General features: G+C 35.4%; 1 protein-coding gene and 1 long non-coding RNA gene across 7 annotated transcripts in view; both read right to left on the bottom strand.

The window, feature by feature from the left end:
* ZMYND8 (zinc finger MYND-type containing 8) overlaps positions 1 to 7,270 on the bottom strand; it is a 65,534-nt gene extending 58,264 nt beyond the window's left edge. For 4 of the 6 annotated variants that reach the window (XR_005260573.2, XM_038166471.2, XM_038166466.2 and 1 more), the window contains exon 1: positions 7,186 to 7,235. Coding sequence is in view for 4 of the 6 variants with exons in the window: in XM_038166471.2 (XP_038022399.1) it covers positions 7,186 to 7,220 (35 nt within the window). In the remaining 2 variants the exon portion in view is untranslated. Of the gene's footprint in view, positions 1 to 7,185 lie in introns of all 6 variants that reach the window. The other 2 variants (XM_038166469.2, XM_038166468.2) reach the window with 2 other exon arrangements.
* Positions 7,271 to 14,403: 7,133 nt separating this feature from the next.
* LOC139999239 (uncharacterized) lies at positions 14,404 to 20,199 on the bottom strand. Its single transcript, XR_011804568.1, has 4 exons — positions 19,949 to 20,199; positions 18,414 to 18,622; positions 17,622 to 17,760; positions 14,404 to 17,172 (listed from the first exon to the last, which is right to left on the bottom strand). It is a non-coding gene; the product is annotated as an uncharacterized lncRNA (long non-coding RNA).
* Between the last annotated feature and the right edge of the window lie 11 nt (positions 20,200 to 20,210).

Here is a 20,210-nt window from a genome sequence, read left to right as displayed (position 1 = left end):
AAGTGATCGCCAACTGCCTGCCTGAGCAAGCGTGCCCCAGCACGCCGCTGCTGAAGGCAGTTGGATATTTTAAACCTGAGGAAGGAAGAGTTCACCCAGGTCACAAAAGCTACGCGTTCCAAACAAAACGCTAAATTCACTTATCTGGTGGCCCGCAACGGGTTGCACGGGGAAAGCGAGGCCACAAGAGGACAAAACGTACTGGAAGTGAACGTGCACAGGAGGAACGGAAAAAAACACGTGGAAATTCGGGGAGAATCCTGCACACCAACACCCACTGGAGCAAGCACACGCTGACAGCGCGAGTGTTTTACATACTGCACGCCAAGCCCTGCATGGGAAAAACCTGACGGCTGATTTCTACAGAAACTAAGATACAATAGGAATTGCATTCTCAAAGAGGGCCGTTGGCATTCGTTGCGTGCCTTCCCGGTTTATAAAAAATGCTGCAGCGAACAGCCCAAAATATCAGTATCGCACCAGATACTGTATTCTCAAATTCCCGCCCCCCCCTGTGGCCCCCACCTTTCAGCCAGCTAGGGCTGGCTGTTCAACAAAAATCTGACTTCCGTATGAGTCGGCTGCAGCTGCAGTTTCCTGTCTATTAACCCTGTAGGACTTGGTACTTTTTAAGATACAAGGCAGGCCCTAAAAAGAAGTAGAATTCTTTACGTGGCACACTATCAGTGTGCGTTCACAAAAATGTTAATAGAGCTGTCCAGCTTTTTTTTTTTTTTTTTTTTTTTTTTTGCTTTACCTTTTATCTTCTACTGAAATTCTGCAAATGAAACGAAATGAGAAAACAGCATGTAAGTGATCCATTTGATCTCGAGCCAATTCCCAAACATTTAATTCAAAAATGTATTAATTCCTTTCCCTAAAATTCTGTGATTCAGTTCTCTTTCCTAATGCAGTGAAAGTGGGAGGATTTATCACTGTGCCAGGAAGGAAGTGTAGACTCCACAAGTATTTCAAAGGTCAAATCTTTAGAAATGCCCTGCCAAGGCATTACATTCTGTTCAGAATTTTGCGTCTGTATTAGGTAGTTAGGTATTAACATTCTATAGCCATCAACAAATTATAATGGAAATTGTAGATGAAAAGGTGATTCTGACACATGCTGCATATTATCAAAGGATTATTTCTACAACAAGAAAAACTAATGGAGTTGTAGAGAGAGAACTTCAATATCAAAGCAAAAATTATCAAATGAGCTGAAATAACAAAAGCAAAATAAACATCATGCCAATAGATTTAAAATTGAGTGAAAATGATTATAGAAACCCCTCTCCCATAAATCAAGGCCAGTTGCAAACAAAATATATGCACTTCACTATCTTTACCCGAGTGCAAATTATGCCAGAAACAGTCACCACAAATAAGGCTTATGCCCCCCTTAGCTCCAACCAGCATCTTTCACGATATAACTACTTTACCATACAAACCTCTTTGCTTGTGAGCTGACATGACTCATACCTATGCTACCCAGTAAAACTAATACTGCTACGCTGCATTGTCCCACACTGAATTCAGATTATTTCTTGAGATATCATTGTCAAAGGAAAACTGCCAAACCATCCTATCACCATGCTTACATTTTTTTTGTGTTCCTGTGCTTTAGGCCGCAACAGTGGATTAACAGCCCAGAGTATAAATTCTCATCTCATAAGTAATTCTGGAGTCCCTGCTGGAAGCATTTTCCCTTTTTAGCTTTGGCAACGTTTTTCAGGGCAGGGAGCAGGAAGGCTCATGGATTACACTGGCAGCTTGTTCTGTTTTAGGAATGTAGCAGAAACAAGAGTGCTGCTATAAAGGGAATCGTACAGCCCACTGCAGCAGCAAGAAAGCACTGGAAATGCATGACATTCAAATGAACACTTGCATCAGTTTTAACAGTTTAAATCATTCAAGATCAGTTTCTTTTTTTTATTGCATACCTAAAGCTCTATGCCACTCAGAGATACCAGCCCCCAACGCACAAATATCCAAATTTTGATCTATGAAGTATATCTAAGTAAGAGAGGATTATTGGCCATTAACATTGATACTCATTAATTGACTGCTCTACTTCAATATTATTCTATTTATTAAATATATATACTAATGCCAATGAATTACAGCAAGGGAGTAAAACTTAACACACTGAATTTGTGCATGCCTTGTGCTAACCCAGACCTGACTCTGAGAATGCAGCAGCGCTGATGGTGGCTGGGAACACTGACAAACTGACACACTTGGACTGATAGGAGAGAAACAGCATGCAGCAGACAGAAGCAGTCTTAGAAAAGGCCTAGAGTCCTATCCTCTTGATTCAAGAAAATGGTGGCCCAAATGCAAATGAAAAATTTACAATCCTTCAGTGATTAACAAGAACAAGGATGAAAACATAGGAAGTAAATCTGACAACTGCATTCAGCCGTTAGACATGCTATTAAAGTAGAAAAAATAATTCTGTCAGGAATCAGGAGGGAAAAGCATTAAATATCCTTCTCTTTGTTTTCTTGTCCCTACATACACTTTACAACTGGAGATACAAGCCCAGCAAAACAACACACAGGTACATCTGGAAAACTCAGAAGATTCTGTCTGTTAAGTTACAATGAACTCATGTCCTGCGCGACTGATTATTTTACATAGGAGTGGTGATTTTTTTTGGAGGGGGAAGGGAAGGAAGGGAAAGGAAAAGAAAACAAAAGAGAGACAGGGGAAGCTAAAAGCTTTGTTAAAGCAGAAGAGAGGGCGGAGAGATTAGCTAGTATTTGTCCTTTTCAGTGCTTTGGAGATGCTAAGGGAAAACATGGCTGTGATGCAGGGGAAAAAAAAAAAAAAAAAAAAAAAAAAAAAAAAAGCTAAAGAGAGAAACCAAGGGAAAGATGGAAAGCACAGATACAATCAAAAGGAAATTAAAGATAACAATGTTAGAAATGCAACCTACTATATTTAGAGTTCTTTGCAAAGAACTGTGCCCACTGTGCTGAATCTCCAGAAAGTGCACACATCAAACACCATTGTCAAAAAGAAAGAAAAAAAAACCATGCATTTTAAGCCACTATACTGCTAAATAATTTTTTATGAGGCTTTCCAGTATATAAGTCACACCACCAAGGAAGAGAATTTTTTTATGTGACAGAAGCAGGGGTTTTGATATACGCCCCTACAGGAAGCAGACAGTTATTCACAGTCCCCCAAAAAATAAGTACTGTAGGGTGAAAGTATCAGTGGCAGAAAGGGATACATAGGTGATGGACAAAAGATGAAGCTTTAGAAATAACATTTTGAACAGATACACAAAAGGAAGAATGTCATATTGTCAAAGGATTAGCAAAACACAAGGGAAAGACGTTGCATTTAAGGGCTTTTAGCTTCATCCTGCATTTCCAAGTCATTGACTGAGAATGCTAATTTCTAGATTAGAAACATGAAATATTGTACTTCAGTATCCTTCAAGAGTCCCCTTTCCCCACCCCCTTCTACACTTTAATCTGAATCTACCCAAGTATCAGTAACTGCTTAAAGACCAGAGGACAAGACTGCCAGCTGACAAAGAATCCAGCAAGATCTGGAAAGACAGCTCCTGAAATTTTAGAATCGTGCTGGATGCTAAATTTATTAACTTGCCTAAGAAGGCTGGTAATTCTGTCAATTACACCAGAAGGTGTACTGCTGGAGAACTCCATTTGTCCTGGTGAATAACATCTTTGCATACTTTTGATTTAGGTTACTTGTGGATGACACTGATAAATCACTGTCTAGGGATTAAAATTCTGATTTTGTTTGTAATACACACTGAATGTCTGGAGCATTATGAAATTTTCTTTTGACAGCCTTTTTAACTACTGCCTCATGTACGTTTGCTTCCAAAGAAAATCTCCATTAATGTTCAATCATCTGTCAAAATCTTCTTTTTTATCCAAAAAAAAAACAAAACAAACAAACAAAAAAAAAAAACCAACAACAACAAAACACAAAACCACACCCTTGAGCCTTGTTTTAGCAGCTGTACCTATTTCAAAAGAGGTGCTATGGCCTATGTTATCTTAAGGCATAAGGCCATGTATTTAATCTCTTTCACCCCTAGATTAGATTTAACAGCTGTGAGTAGGGCTGTTGGATATCCTATATAAAACAGGATTTTTGTTAGTATACGTTTAAATTGGATGTTCTATAGGAAAGCCTACCAGATATAATTTATTTTGCATTTGATCTGCAACCAAATACTTTTTTTTTAGTTACCTGGAAAGCTGCTGCGTGACATATGCAGATATACTGCATGTCAGACCTAAAGCATATCCACCTTGCAGCTGAACCACACCAGAGTGCATGTGAATTTATCATGGCCAGACTGTACTAACACAGTGATGAGCCCAACTCACTGCACATGCAAGGCTTGTGGGTATCAGGATGTAGAAACCCTGCATGAGAACTGCATACAAAATCCTGAAAGAAGTCTGTGTTTCACCAAGGGGTTCTAATGTCCAAGTGCAAGACATCCTGCATATAGCATTTACTCTGATATCATGGCCTTCCCAGGAAAACAGAGGAGTCACTACTGCTAGGGAAGAATTATTTAGGACAGACTCTAGATAACGCTAAACCATAGTCCCATTACTATGGTTTAAATTTTTCTTCTTATTTTATTTTTTCACACAGCAACTGCTTGGTTTACATTTTAAATCATAAAATTGGCTTTTTTTTTTCCCCTTCTGTCATTAGATACAAGAGGTTTTTGTTGTTGTTGTTTTGTTTTTATTGTTGGTTTTGATGGTCTGTTTTTTATATACAAGATGATTATCTCACATAGGAGTCCATCAGCTAAAGCTCATACCAAATATTTAAAGGGATGGAATTGCAAGCATTCTGTCAGCACAGCCATTTTCCTCTCACCTATAAATACACTTCATCACAGCCCAATGCAGGTCTAAACTGCATCATTCTTACCTAGAACCTATTCCGTACTATTCCATCCAGTAAATTTGCAGGCTGGCTTCAGTTTTAAGCCAAGTTTTAAGTCTCTTTTAATTTTTTTAGTCTTTTTTAAGTTTTTTAGTTTTTTAAGTCTTTTTAAGTTTTAAGACTCTTTATTCCAATGTCTATATTTATCTCACTTTTCTAGTTTGCCTTTCAAGTATAGTTTCTTTTTCCACCACAAATGCTCAATCCTATCACTTTCACAAAAGCTTAACGCATAGTTTCACCAACTTTTTTTTTTTTTAATTAGAAGTACTAACTTGAGCATCTCCTCATTCCTTACAACCATAGCAGGCAGCTCAATCATGCTGCTTGCAGAACTGTATGTTTACATGGTATCAGTATGGTTACATGGAGAACAGGATCAGTGAATCCAATATTTACTATGCTAACTTTAACCCAGGAAAAACACCAATTCACAATAGTTCACAATGTTGCTGCAATAGTACATGTAGGGGCATGACTAAGAGGACAGGAGTGAGCAGCTTGAGATAACTTAAAGAATCATTATGACCAAAAGAAATTTTTGTGAAACTACAAGCTGAAGCACTGGATCTACATTTTTACATTATTAACTATGTTCTGTTCACGCCTAAATGACACTTTAGATCTGTCCTCATCTCCTCAACCTTGTGAAAGGGCAGGAGGAAAGAAAGCCTTTAAAATATAACCACATCTCTGAGAAGAAACAAGACTTTTTTCCAGTTGTGGCATTGCCTTGTGAAGCCAGGTGAAAGACTTGCCCATAATCAGCACATATTTCACTCACAGTAATTAACATCTCCATAAAGAGTTAAATTAATTTTAGAACTTTTACAGATTGTTATTTTTCATGCACTGTTGGACTTGCAGACAATGTCAACTAAGCCCTCCTTATCAGGTGACAGGTATGAGGACTTGACTGAATTAACGCCACTGTAAAGTTGTTTCAAAAAGGGTTTTACTGTAAGGAATACGCATCAAAGAACATAATTCTGAAAGAGAAGAAGAAATCAAGCTGTATTTATTCTGCTTGCCAATAACATAATAAGACCCAAGTGTGTGTGTTAATTAGGTATACAAGTAAGTCTTAACTACTATAAGACTAGTCTGCAAGCTTTTTCACTAAATGAGCTTCACTACACTTTTATTTTTCCTAAACCAAGAAACCCTCACATAACATTAGAGCGAACAGATGTCAGATGTAAGGGATTCAAAAATGAGACTGTATGCAACATTTCAACCACATGAGGAACCACAGAATGAAAGTATAGGGGAAATGTATTTATTTCTGTGTTTAAGTTACAATAGGCCCAAGAAGAACTCAAGCAAAATGTCAGTTTACCTCTTTATAAAGCATTATTCTGACTTATTGTACAATGGTCTTGCCTAATCCTCACTTTTAAACATTTGCTGGAATGTAACAGCACAATGCATGCTTGAAAACAAGTTGTGATATTACTCTGCATTTCAGAGTGTCATTAGATATCCAGGAAATACCAAGATATTGCAGAAGTGCAAAAAGAAATTTCTGAAATTGTTTCTTAAGCAACTCTATACAACATCCATTCATAGACTGTTGGAGGATAAAATTAGTACTGTGACCCTTGTTTTATTGTTCTTCTCTCCATCCCTCAGCTGTATTTCTCTTAAAAGCACCTTGGCTTCCAGTCCTGCATTGTTAATCTCCTAAATATCTGCATTCAGATAAAACTACTCCTTCTTTCAAGGGATGTAAGAATGTTTTGAAACAACAGCCAGTTCTGGACAATAGCAAACATTTTAAGAAAGAAAAAAAAAATCAGGAAAATTAAAAATTATTTGCTAGCTGTTATAATTAAGTTCTAATTTACAGTGCATTTTTGTTCATCCTTATATGATAGAAAAAAAGCAACAATAAAAATATAAAAGGTAAAACTGTACCAACAATTCTATTAAGATAGAAATACCTACAAATTAAGATAAATTATATGAGCTACATAAAGACTGACAAGCGAAACGTTTGTGACTTAGACCACCAAAATTGTCTAATGTGAATACAGATTATCTGTAGTTCTGCTCCGGTAGTTACATGATTGTAAACCTCACCTACAAGAGCTAATTCACAAGGATGAATACACTTTTTAGACTGCAAATTTATCAAACCAGAGACATTATTTGCACATATGCTTAGGGCTTAGCTCCCAAATAATGCCTTAACATTTTATGAAACAAGATCATTATTATGTAGGAGCTTACCGACACTGAACAGGTTCTATTACTCCCAACCTCATTCCCAACCACTTATTCCAACTCCTTCCATCACACTGGATTTTCTGTTTGTATAAGCAAGAAGTGAGACAGTTCTGTTTGCTCAATTTGCAGGAAACTGAATCCAACAGCAAGGTTATATTCTGCATCCACCAATAGTGACTGAAGGTTGTCCCTTTCAACAACTGGGGGTGGTTAGATCACGTTGTCTGTACTGCCCCCTCTGTTCCCCAAAAGACACTGCTACGAAAAGAAAATTACACAGATATTTGACAGTTCTCTGAACTTTCTGTGCTTTGACTTCTCAATGATAAAAATCTCTCCCATAGCCCTTGCCACTATCCGCAGTTTTGTGTGAGCTTAGTTCTTTGCATTCGTGTGAGTAAAAGGAACTTTACAGTGTTTGGTCTTTTTTTTTCCCCATTTTTTCTCCACAAGAATCTATATTAAAAATAAAAATAATATAAAACAAACAAAAAATCACAGTATATTTGCAGTGAACATTTGAGTTTATTTACATGTGTATGCTTTTTTTTTTTTTTTTTTTAATGAAAACTTAGATCTTGATGGAAGGATAGCATAGAATACTACCAGCTTTTTGGAGCACACCTAAAAATTGACACTAACATTTTTTTCTGACAGCCCAGAAATGAAGAAAGAGACTATATGAACTAAGAGCAAGCATCATGCTCTTTTTTTTTTTTTTTTTTAAAAAAAAAAAAAGAATGGAATAACATAGCCACATAAGGCAGGGCTATCAATAAAAAAAAAAAAAAAAAGGCAGCCGTCTAATATCTAATATATATATATAAAATGTATATAATCTAATATAAATCCGAATATAAATGCAATCTAAAATATATATAGAATCTAATATATACAAAACTGTTCTTACTTAACTCATGTAATAATTAAAAAAACCCTCATCAGTATTGCTTCTATTTGCAAAGATTTGTAAAACAAATGCTAAAATAGGCAATTTTAAATAGCAATTTCTTTGGAAGTTAAGGTTGTTCCTGCTTATTGTTAGGATTTTTTTTTTTAATTAAAAATAATCACCTACTTACATTTTTATATGTATTTGTTCCTTATGTCAAATACAGTAAAAGTTTACAAAATTGTTGAACAGCATTTAAATATTGCTATTTTATGAAATTTTCATAAACACTTAAAAGCAATGTGAATTATTTAAAGGAAAAACAAGTTTTCATGCGAAACAGCCAGGCTTGTCCTGTAACAATTAAGACCTCAAACCTGCATGCTGTTGCACATTTGTTGTCAAATGACAGCTTCTGAAACTGGAGCCCTGGACTAAACAGCTTTGTAGGTAGTGTATCTGAAGTGTTCTTTGCCTACTTTTGCACATAACCTATTGAAATGGGATCCTGATCTGGATATTTCTATGAGGAAAAATATTCAAAAATAAACAACTTTATATATAAATAAAAAGGACATCTTCCCTGGACTTTTAGTAAAGAATAAAAAAACACAATCTACTTCTTACTCAGATGTGTTACAACACAATACCCTTCTATATCAAATGGCCAAAAGCTGCTTTCCCTCACCATGTGTGTCAAAGAAAATGGTAATAATTTCAGAGATTTTTTCCTACATTGTTCCCAACTTTGGTAGAAATGTAGCATCCCCTAGTGTTCACTTATTTCACTGAAAAAATAAATACGGCCAAATAATCACCTATCTAGAAAACAATGCTATTCAGATCTTTTTTTTTTTTTTTTGTTTTGTTTTGTTTTGTTTTGTTTTGTTTTGTTTTCAGTATTCGTTTTCACTTCAAGACTTTGTCAGACTCCTCTGGTCTGCCTGATAACCACAGACCATATGAGGGTTAGGTTTTCCTCATGGGACATCTAGCTGTACATGCTGCTCTGCTGCAGCAGCAAGAAGAAAAGCAATGAAAGAGCACATTTAAACCCTTCTCCAAGCTGGTGTCACTGCCAAGACTGAGGCTGAGCCATCCTATCCTGACCTGCATGACCCACAGCTGCCATTCTGAGCCCCCAGACCAGCCCCAGCCAGCAGTGTTCAGTCATTTCTTAGTGAGGTAAGCGTGGAACCATTTTGAAGTTGCCCTGCACTTCAACGGAAGAGAAGACTGAAGAGTCTGCATACTTTTCCTTATACTAGGGCATAATCTTCCTCTAGCCACATCAAATACCTCATGTGTAAGTTTAATTCTGGGAAGACAAACAAGCTTGACGCAAAGCATTGGAAATCATTATTAAGTCTCAGTCCATATATATTTTTGGTATATAAATTGTAGTTAGACATCCAGACATATGTAAACAAATCTTAGTAAACCATAGATAAAATTCTGTTTGTGAAATAAACAAAGGCTAGAAACAAACCTGGAAACAAACTGGTTCTTGTATGGTGCAGCAGTAGACAGAAAATACTGAAGCAACTGGGACTTCTCTACCAAAGCACATCAGGAAAAGGAAGAAACTACCACCATCAGGGGACACTCACATAATTCTAGTAAACATATATTCATAAGATCTCAACCTGCTCACGACAACACTGTCTGAAGAACATAGGCATATAGGCCCTCAATAAAAATGTATGATTTCATCACAAATTTTGACCAGATTTCTTCAGAAATCAGTCAACACTGGAGGATGTTTTGAATTCAGTAGTCTTGCAATAAGTACATTTGGTTTTTTGTTTTGATGTGTTTGATTTAAATGCATTTTTTATAACACTAAGTAAAAAACAAGCAGATTACCTGAGCTTTCATATCTACATTAAAAGCGATCAGTTGCAACCAGAACGTCATTCATTCTCAATGCCATATATACCCATATATCTTTCAAAATAGGGGAAAAAGTGTATTTGTTTCAAGTCGCACGTCAATCACACATTGTTTTATTCTATGTATCACTGTATTCTGTTTTACAAGTTAACCCAGAAAGGACATAATGGACCAGCTCAGAATATCTGCATTCTCTGCAGTAACCAAACAGACTTACAGATGTAATTCACCTAAAAATGCCACACACAATGTGTTTTGAGAGAGGAGAATTTCCAATCACATTTTCTCGACCTCTGGTTTCCCTGACATTTTTTAAAGATTTTTTTTTCCTGATAATGGAAAGAAACCACCTTACTTTGATAACACATCGTTTAAACAAAATGTAAATCAAACTAACTCTCAGAAATTCTTATTGAGAAAATACCCATGCAACACATATACATTAGTAAAAATCCTCCTCCTCTGGATGGCATGATGGCACTGTTTTGCCAGCTAAAACAATAGAGAAGAGCTATACTGCAAACCATTTTAGTTAACTTTTCCAAGTAGAACGATACAGCGCTTCAGAAATGAACCTCTCCATTTGTCAGCTCAAGCAGCATAAGAGAGCTTCTCAGTTCTGTAATTAAAAACCTGAAATACTTTACTTAGTCCGTCACTCCTCTCTGCCCAAATCTTCCTGCGTCAACAGAATATTTCAGATAACTACAGAGACATCTAGCAATGCTGATGTCCTAGGATACTCCACGTGGTCTCTAGCTTCCACTCCCCAAGTCCAAAAGTCACTGCTAAGCCCCATGTCATACATGTGAGCCCCAGGAGGATATCTCAGCTCCCAGAAAGCACTTAGAATTACATAAGTTACTTATACTTAGGAATCCAAATCCCACCCTTTGAAAAAGTCCTTGACTTGAAAGTCTAGTTGAGGTGCTCATTAACAGCCAACTGGAACATCAAGGAATTGAGGTTTTCACTCTCTGAAGAGATGCCTGTACAGGCTGTACAGAACAGTCAGAATTAATGTATTCAGACAGATGGATAAAAATTTATAGAAGTTCCCATTACCTCACCTGGTTCAAACTACTATAGTATAAACTACTATAATATACTATAGTATAAACTACTATAGTATAAAATTGTGAAATTTTATACAATGCTGCTTCTTACAAAGAAATGTCTTTATTGATGCTCCATTAATCTCTTCAATTAAATAGTTTTATATGGTTACCATATAAACAACAACAACAAAAAAATTCCTAACAGACTAATCTTCTCAACATGAGTAGAGGAAGAAAGAAACATAAAGCAGATGAAGAAGATTTCTTGATCATTAAAAATATTATAAAATTCCTTATGAAATTCTAAAACGCATACAAAGGAAGCCATAACAAGCACCTCTTGTACCATGCTCCACTAATACATTTGAAATTACACATCATTAAACCACAGAAGCATAGTCACAATCACTTCTACATGCACCTAGCACACCCCTAACACTTCTCCAGTCACTGAAATAGTGCACCTTTCACTGGTTTGTGATCAGGAAATATTTCTTCCTAACTTTAATACCTCTCTGTCTGTTAGAGTAAGCAATTAAGCTGGGAAAAGCTAATTTGATAGTAGGTTTTGTGGTGAAAAAAGAAAGGAACAGAGCTTTATTTTAGCTAAGTTCTTGCTTTCTGATACTGTTACAGTGGCAAGAAAGCTGGTCTTGGACAGAAACGTCTGTATTATTTTTGTCCATATTTTCTTTTGTGGTTTAGGTTATACAAATTATACTAGTTATAAGAACACTACATCTATACAGTGTCTACTTATTAATTCTCATTTTTTCTTTAACGCTTAATTGGTGTGACCACTGCACAGAAGAGAGATGATGCTATTATTAATGGAGAGTAAGAACAGATGCTTATACAGAATATATGATTGGTCAACAGCTGTGACAAAATATTTCTTATTATAGGATAAAATCTAATAATAAAAAAAAAAAGCAGTTTGTGAAAGAGAAAGGTTTCTCTGCATCTAGCACTTCGCTATTATTATCTGCCCTGCCCAGGCTCAATTGTGAAATTTCATTTGTGTGATCTCAGCCTCATAGTTTGCAATAATGTCAAATAAATAGATTTGTAATACAAATAGTAGTAAATCATGACAATAAATCCAGGAGAAAAAAAAAAAAAAATCTCCTCTAAAGTCCCTTCAAAACTTTGTGTTTTATTGCACTTTCAGTAGTTGTAAGGGTCAACAATGAAACCTTTATTTTTTAACCCATTTTAGGAGATTTGCTGCTAGGTGATTCCCCATCTAAGCAACTCCAGTGTAATATGTTGGCACACTGCTACATAGACACTAGCTCAGGAGATTTCAAAGAAAGCATAATATATCTTTATAAATATTGACTTGGGAAGGACAATCTTTAAAATGCTAGAAAAATTAAGGTAGTTTATCCATACACATAAAAGATAAAGAAACCAGATTGGGGGGGTGGGGGGGCGTATTTTCAGTTTCAATTATTTCTAGTCATTAGTTTTTCCTTGACAGACTACATAACGTATTAATGCAAGAATGAAATATTAGTCTTTGCATTGTAGGGTCATACATTGAAACGTCAGTTTAATAGCTTATTACATAAAACCCTAGGGTGAAATCCAGGTCCTATTAACTACAGTGAGGCTGGAGTTTCACCCAGGACATTCATCTGTTTTTACAATGCATTGAAATTGTACTCTTTCAAAGACAATAAAATCTGTTCTAGGCAAATTAAAAATTATTAATGTATCTAAGTCCTTGCATCTATTGAGTAAGTAGTGAAAATAACAGTTAATAAAAATGTTAAATTGACAGAAAAATTAAATGGATCTGGAAGAGCTTCTCCAACCAGGAGTCTCTTTTTTATTTTATTTTTCATTAGTCTGTTTTCTTGTATTACTGTTACCACTTTGCAACTCTCAATACATTTTTAATACAAAACACTTTATAAAGCATTATTCTGCCCATTTAACAAATGGTAAAAACATGGAAAGGAGAATAAAATACTTTCCCCTTGTAAATGACAAGGTAAATTCCGTGTTACTCAGACCCAAGTGATCTCCTTGGAATATAAAACAATTTTATATTTTGGTTGAAAAAAGGCATGTGCATTCTCTCTTCCTTTTGAGCATCAACACCCAAAAGAATCTTGAAATTGTGCAATATTTTTTCATCTTATTTCTGTTTTTATTCTTGATGAATCACAAGTTGTGGTAAAAAGCCTGACAAAACACGAGCCTTTTCATTCCTTGGTTAAGCTGTATGCTACCTTCAAGCCAAAATAACAAAATTAGACAACATCAGGTATCAAAAGTTAATGGGCTTGAAAGGTATCTGGAACAGAATTAAGGTTTCAGTCTCAAGGACTGTTCTGTAACAAGTAAAATATGTTGGTTTTGTACAGTGATGTTAGCACAAGAGCATACAGGCATGCATTCTGTAAGCATGAAAATAAACTTGCATCAAGATTAAACAAAGGCTTCTTTGGAAATAAGGCTAATAATAGGGAGTTTAGCTAACTAAAGCATTCTAGAAGCATGTCCATCAGCTTGGCTGTGATTTATAACACAGCCTTATAAGCCAGGTTGAATGGTGCTTTTTTGAAATACACAGAGATTTTTGTGCCAAAATTTCAATTAATACAATGTCTAAATACAAAGTAACGTGTTTTTTGGTTCTGTTAAAAGCCCTGCAGGCTTTCATGGCCTTCACCTCCCAAAGGTAAACAGAGATGACTGCTAAGAAATGGACGTGGCTCATTCACATTGTTCTTGTTAGTTGATTTATGAAGGCCTGGCTGAACATCACGGCTGGCCTACCTTTGTGTTTTTTTTTTTGTTTTGTTTTGGGGTGTGTGCATGCGGAGTCTGACCTCACAACTTGATCACACTTTGAACAGGAGGTTCATCTACAGACTTCCTGGGATCACTTTCAGACAGATTTTTTTTGTGTTTTGCAAAAAAAAGTATGTTTTTGGTTCTGTACTGACACAGTCTAAATCCTCCTTAAAGTTAACATTCAGGTAAAGGGAGCCTGTAACATAAGTGTTCTTTTCTAGCAATAAAGTGAAAGAATAGGTCTGACCTGTACTTTCATTCCTATTTATGTTTTAGTGGCAATTTTTATTTTTGTTCAGGAAAAAAATGTGATACAACAAATAATTCAGTTTATCTGAGGTGAAAACACAGAGAAAAAACTTACTCTTGAACTAATACCAATTATAGGATCATTGTGCAGTCTCTATATATTATAGTGGTAATTATTTCAGATGACAACCTGCCTCTAGTACAAGTATGTATACTGCATTTGGATATATTATTTTTATTCTTTTTTATTTTAAAAATATTTTTAAAAATATTTTTTAAATCAGGAAAATAAGTATGAAGTGCAGGGTTTTTTTGGGGGGGGTTACTGCCATATTATTAGTCTATCAGGGAGGGAAAGGAAATAATTATTACAAAGACAGTCATAATAATAATAAAAAATATTTCACAAAGTCAGATGCAAATGAGAAGTGCTTGCTGGAAATCATTTAAAAGCTTTTATCTTAAACTTTCCCTGAAATAATTTTATATGGAATTAAATCTGCCCCAGACATGGCCAAAAACATAAAAGCCTGAAAACCTAAGTTATTAGTTTATTATCATTATCCAAGCTGCAGAAGAAGCACATATTACTTTGACAATATAACATTAATTAAATGTTTACATTTTCTGTTTTCTGGAATATCATTTCTGACAAAACACTTTTAATATAAGAGTTTTAATCAGTTGGTGACCTTGAAAGCTGTTCTTTGAAGAATAGCATATTGAGATCTACAAACTCCATGTGTAGGGGGAAGCACATTACATGGGAAAATAGCACGTAAGTGCAAAAAGGTGTTTGTGGAAATAAGTAATTATATTGTATATACTGGATGATTCAATGGTTGCTGTTTTACAAGGTAAATAAATAAATGTAAAACAATGCAGGTTTAGTGCCCTGTATATATATATGATATGCGCTAAAAACCCTGATGGGGTTGTAAAACCCACATCAACTAATGTACAGGACTGACTTTTTAGATGTATATTAAAGCAGTCTATTTAAACAAGAATTTGGCAGTATCTGGAGAATCTACTTAACTACATTACATAGTGAAATCCTTTCAATTGCTCTATTTCTGTTCAACTATAAAAAACTCTAAAATACCTTGTAAAGAAAAATGATCCAACAAATACCAACAAACATACTTTCAGCATAAATACATAATACTTAAGCATCTAAATATCAAAATCATCTTCATACCAAGCTACAACAGTATGATAACATTTTATAAATAAGTGTTTTTAACTTAAGGGTGTTACTGAAACCCCATTGATAATTGCATTTTCTTTGTGATTTGAAAGATCATTCTATCACTGTCTTTTTGGTGTACAGTCAATATAGTAACAGAAAATAAATTTAAATTAAAACTATAATGTGGGTCTCCTAAATAACCTCCCCTTAAACCAATCATTCTATTTTTAAGTCAATTGCTCCTGTCTTTCTAGAAAATCTTATGACAAAAAAAAAAAAAAAACAACCCTACAATTGACTTTCTAAATATAGTGTTATAAACTAGTTTGCAGTCAGTTCAGCACCTAGTAGATAGCCTTCGAAGATGTAATGTTGGACTGTAATGGGATTTGCAGGTTGAAAGAAAGAACCATCCTCGGAATGAAACAAAAGGTGGTGTAAAGCCAGAGAGATGTAGGAGCTTGTATTAGAAGTACGGTCTTTTAAGAAGGCACTACTGCTTTAATGTATGCAAGAATTGTTCCACCTGCTCTGCAAGTAGTGTATTTATTTGCGTAATAGACTCTAAATAAAAACTGCAATCAGTCACCTCAGAAATTGCACATCATTGCATAACAGCCAGTAATTGATTACCAGATGCAGACATTGAACTGAATTTCTAATTTTGGTTTTTACAAAACAGCAAGATAGCTTTTCACTCTTACTTGCTACCTAAAATCTAGTGCTTGTTTCCTGCCTTTCTTAAGGCTCTACAATAACTATTCAATTATATATTATAGTAAAATTACTTCAACTGTTGTTTAATTGTAAAGGTTTTTTTTTGATGTATGACTCCCATTGAGTATTTTAATTATAGGGCTGAGACACAAATCCATTCTTTCTTCACTTTCCTGTCCCGATTACATGACCTAGTCTGCACATTATTAACACAGTTTCCTTTATTTCAGAGACTGTAGAGCATCAAAAAATAGGCAGACTGCTCTCTAACTGTAGTGCTGAGTTCTCAAAATTCACTAGAATACACTTAATGGTACACAATAGTATCCCCTTTTTGCAAAGCTACATTTTTGTAAAACTTTTAGGCAGACTAAATGCTGAGTTTCAGTTCTTACAAAGTAGAAGCCTGCTTTACAGTCACTTAAGAAGTAGAAAGAGAAGCAAGAAATACCATACAGAAGCATATCAGTCATCCAGGTAAAAGCCCTGTCTGCAGAAGTGATTGGATCTTGTATGTCGGAGGAAAGCACTAAACTATTTTTTTTTTTTATGAAAAAAATTATACTCTGACAGAAAAAACTCCTTTCTTAGCTCAGCTGATAATTCCTTAATTCCCAAATGGATGACAATTAATAGGCTCTGGTAATTTTAATCTCAGCTACTAGTATTTAACCTTTTTATATGTATTATTATTATCATTATTTTGTTGCTACTGGGTCTTATTTTGTTTGGCATTAAACGCCAATTGTGTAAAACAAGAACATCCTGTTTAAGTTTTGCTTTTAGGTACAGAATAAATCAAAACACCTGACGTATGTATCTTGCACTTTATTTTACTTTGTACCTGTCATTCTCCTTCTCAAACTACAGTAGAGCTCTGTTCAGTTCCAACAACTAGATTCTGTGCAGGCAAATGCTTGGCATAAAGAGAATATTTTTCAAATGCAAAGACTGGAAATCCTGATCTTTTTCTACTTTGTCTTGTAAAACCAGTATCTTACGAACAGGCAGACAGCAAATTGGTTCAAGTAGACTAGTCCCTTTCCCTCAGGTATTTCTGGGCCCCAGACAGATAAAGGAAGATCATCCTCACTTCAGTCATACCCAGATGATTCTTCCTTTCCTTTTGCCATGTGACTATAGCTGAAGACTGTGCAGAGAAATCACCTGTAGATTCTAACCTATAAAGGTAATCATTTTTGATTATTATTATTTTTTTTTTTTTTTGCAAAAGGCAAAGAACCTCTGGCAGTCCAAAACTTGACTATACTCCTTCCATGATTTACAGAATGCACATCTCTCTTCTCTCATTTTTCCCAGCTAGTCCTTTCTTAGGTATTCTCTCCTCCCCTACACCCCAAAGGATAGAATCAATACATTTTTACGCCACTGAACTGCTCAATGCTTATGGGGTATGGTTCTTCCCCACAGGGAAACTATCTTGTCTATTTAGATCCTAAATGCTGCTAGCAAAGGTCTCTAGCTATTCTGTGTTTATATAATTCCTAACACCTCCACACCCTACCAAAAATCCCAGTCTTGGATTGTCTTTTAACGCACAAACACAAAAGGAAAGAATTTAGCCAATTTTAATGTATTTACTTTGTGATTTTTTAACCATCTTACTTACCCCATGATGATACCTTTTTTTCTCTGAATTTTCTCAAATTCCGAATTAAATCATCTTAGTTAACTGAAGCATAAAATAAAGAAGTCATTCTCAGTTCCTTCTGCGTGAGCAAGCAGATCTCAGGTTGATTTCTACAGCTCTGCAAAATACATTAATTTCATTCTGCTTTCTAGATACTAGAAAAACAAATCAACAAAACTTAAGAGGAGACTAAGTATCAAATCCTGTGCAGCTGTTCTCAAGCTAGCTGGCTAATGATAATTTTCTGTTTAATTCCTTTACTAGATAAATAAAATGATAAATCAACAGAAAAGCAGAAAGGCTAGACCATAATCTTTTCTTAACGAGAGGCTGTTTTTGTTTTGTTTACTCATTTAATGGAAAAAATCATCTAAGAATAACTATGTTTGCAAAGCTCATTTGTTTAAAGGGTAGGACATTCAAAATGACAAGGTGGGCTGTATTTGATATGTGCCCACGTATAACACAGAATTGTGGAATCAAAGATGTAAAGAAATCTTGGGTCCTTAAACCTGGAACTCAATCGTTCAAACAACAAAAACACAGAATTATAAACCAGGCAGGAAAGTTGGTAGCCAGAAAAATACGTGGGTTGTCGGTATGCAGGCCCAAACAGTTATCTCAGTTTCCAAATAAATAACAAATTCTGGAAATGTATCTCAGAAAACTACTTGCAAGCAACAGAAATATAGGGTTTATTTTGTCTCTCCCTCTCTTTTTTTTTTTTTTAAACATGTATGTACAGTACTTTAAGAAATAGGATTTACTTACATGCCAAAGACAAGACTTCAGCACTTTAGACATCTACTGAAAACGCATACTTTTAATAGGTAGAAGGGGTCACTTCAACTGCTTGAACATGACCCTGCCATCAAATTTCAGAAAAGAAAAAGAAAACTTGACCACAGGTTCTAAGGAGTAAAATGGCGGCCTGCAACATTACATCTTGATTTTTCTTGCATCCCACACACAATGTTTTACTGCAAAAGAATAGTTTTAAGGCTTTTGTTAATCAAAATGAACATTGTAGACAACAGTGATATACTCTTAAGCATACAGCATACGTCTATTTTAAAAAACAATATATATATATCTTACTAGATAGCTCTTGTGGTATGAACTTGAACGCTAGCTTAATATTACTTTAATCATCATACCTTATTATCTCATTATAGCTCATGATCTAAACCTTCCTTGCCATTCGTTGCTCTAAAATAGTGTAATTACTAATTATAAATTTTAAACTTGATTAAAATATTAAAACTTACTTTCTCCTACAGAAAGCATACATGTACGTAAGAGACTAATAAGTGATAAATTCAAACTAGTGCTTGTTTACAACTTCAGCATGAGATCTGAATTTTATGTTAAAAGTAAATTATCTACAAAGCTACAAATCTAGAAGCTATACAGGTGTAGAACAATTCTTAAGGCCTTAAAGACACTGATCTTTTAGAAAATCATATTCCTAGGGGAAAAAAATAAAATAAAATTGGCTTGTGCACTCTGCTACAGTACAAAAAGAATGCTAATGTTTTTAATGAGATTAGTACATTCTGGGTTATAAAATCATAAACCAAGTTTGTGGTTTTTTTTGGTTTCCATTTCTATTTATCATTATTTGCCTCTTTCTTTTGGACGTTCCAGGGAGAAAAAATTGTTTTGAAACATGACTAATTTTTGTAGCTAAAAAACAAACAAACTGCAATTATGGTAAGTAATTCTGACATTCTTTCAATTTTATTTTACATTTTTCATCAAAAATCAACCACTGTAAAAAAATCACTAGAAGTATTTTATTTCAAATATGCCTCTTCAGCTGAGGAGAAGAACATGCATGGCAGCATATTTTTGCTGTACAATTGCTCTTTAGAAATTCTTAAGATATAAAACCCAGTTTCTGAAAACATTAGTCTGAAACTCAAAATAGAGGTGGGAAAAGGAATAGGAGCATAGCCAAGCTCAGCAGCAGAACATTTAACAGAAAGCAGACTCTAGCATATATACTTCAAAACTGTTTAGGGAAGCATTAAACATTTAATAACCAACAAGTAGCCAAAATAGCTTTACAGGGGATCCAAATTTTAGGTGCAATTTTGGCAACTGGATCCAGGTGAGTCTTGCCCTTCCTCAAGCCAGCTGGGGCCAGGCACAACTTGATTTTCCCTTTTTCCTGTTCTGTCTGAGGCCTTACTTGTCCCTTGGCCTTCTCCCCAGCTGATTTTTATTTCTGATAAATTGCTCCATTTTTCCCACTAAATTCCATATAGAACCAGCAGATACACAAATTTATGTATTTTTAACACCTCAGAACTCCACGAATCCGTTCTCTCTCCACTTCAAAGTGAGAGTGGAATAAAAAAAGGAAACGAAGGGGGCTTCTCAACATCTTTTGCCTAACGAGGGGTGAAGAATCCCGACTGTTCTCCAGAGGGGAGGCAGAGGAGCCGCTGCAGGGAAGGTTTCTGTGCCTCAGCCTCGCGAGGAGACCCGAGCGCGCGAGGCACCCCTCAACGGCGGGAACCCCCTCAGCTCCCCGCCGCTCCCGCCCCCCGCCCAAGCCCCACC

Source organism: Anas platyrhynchos, chromosome 21, assembly GCF_047663525.1.
Source record: "Anas platyrhynchos isolate ZD024472 breed Pekin duck chromosome 21, IASCAAS_PekinDuck_T2T, whole genome shotgun sequence".
In the NCBI taxonomy this organism is placed as follows: domain Eukaryota; kingdom Metazoa; phylum Chordata; class Aves; order Anseriformes; family Anatidae; genus Anas; species Anas platyrhynchos.
Note: the sequence above shows the minus strand (reverse complement) of the source record. Positions and strands in the feature narration are given on the sequence as shown.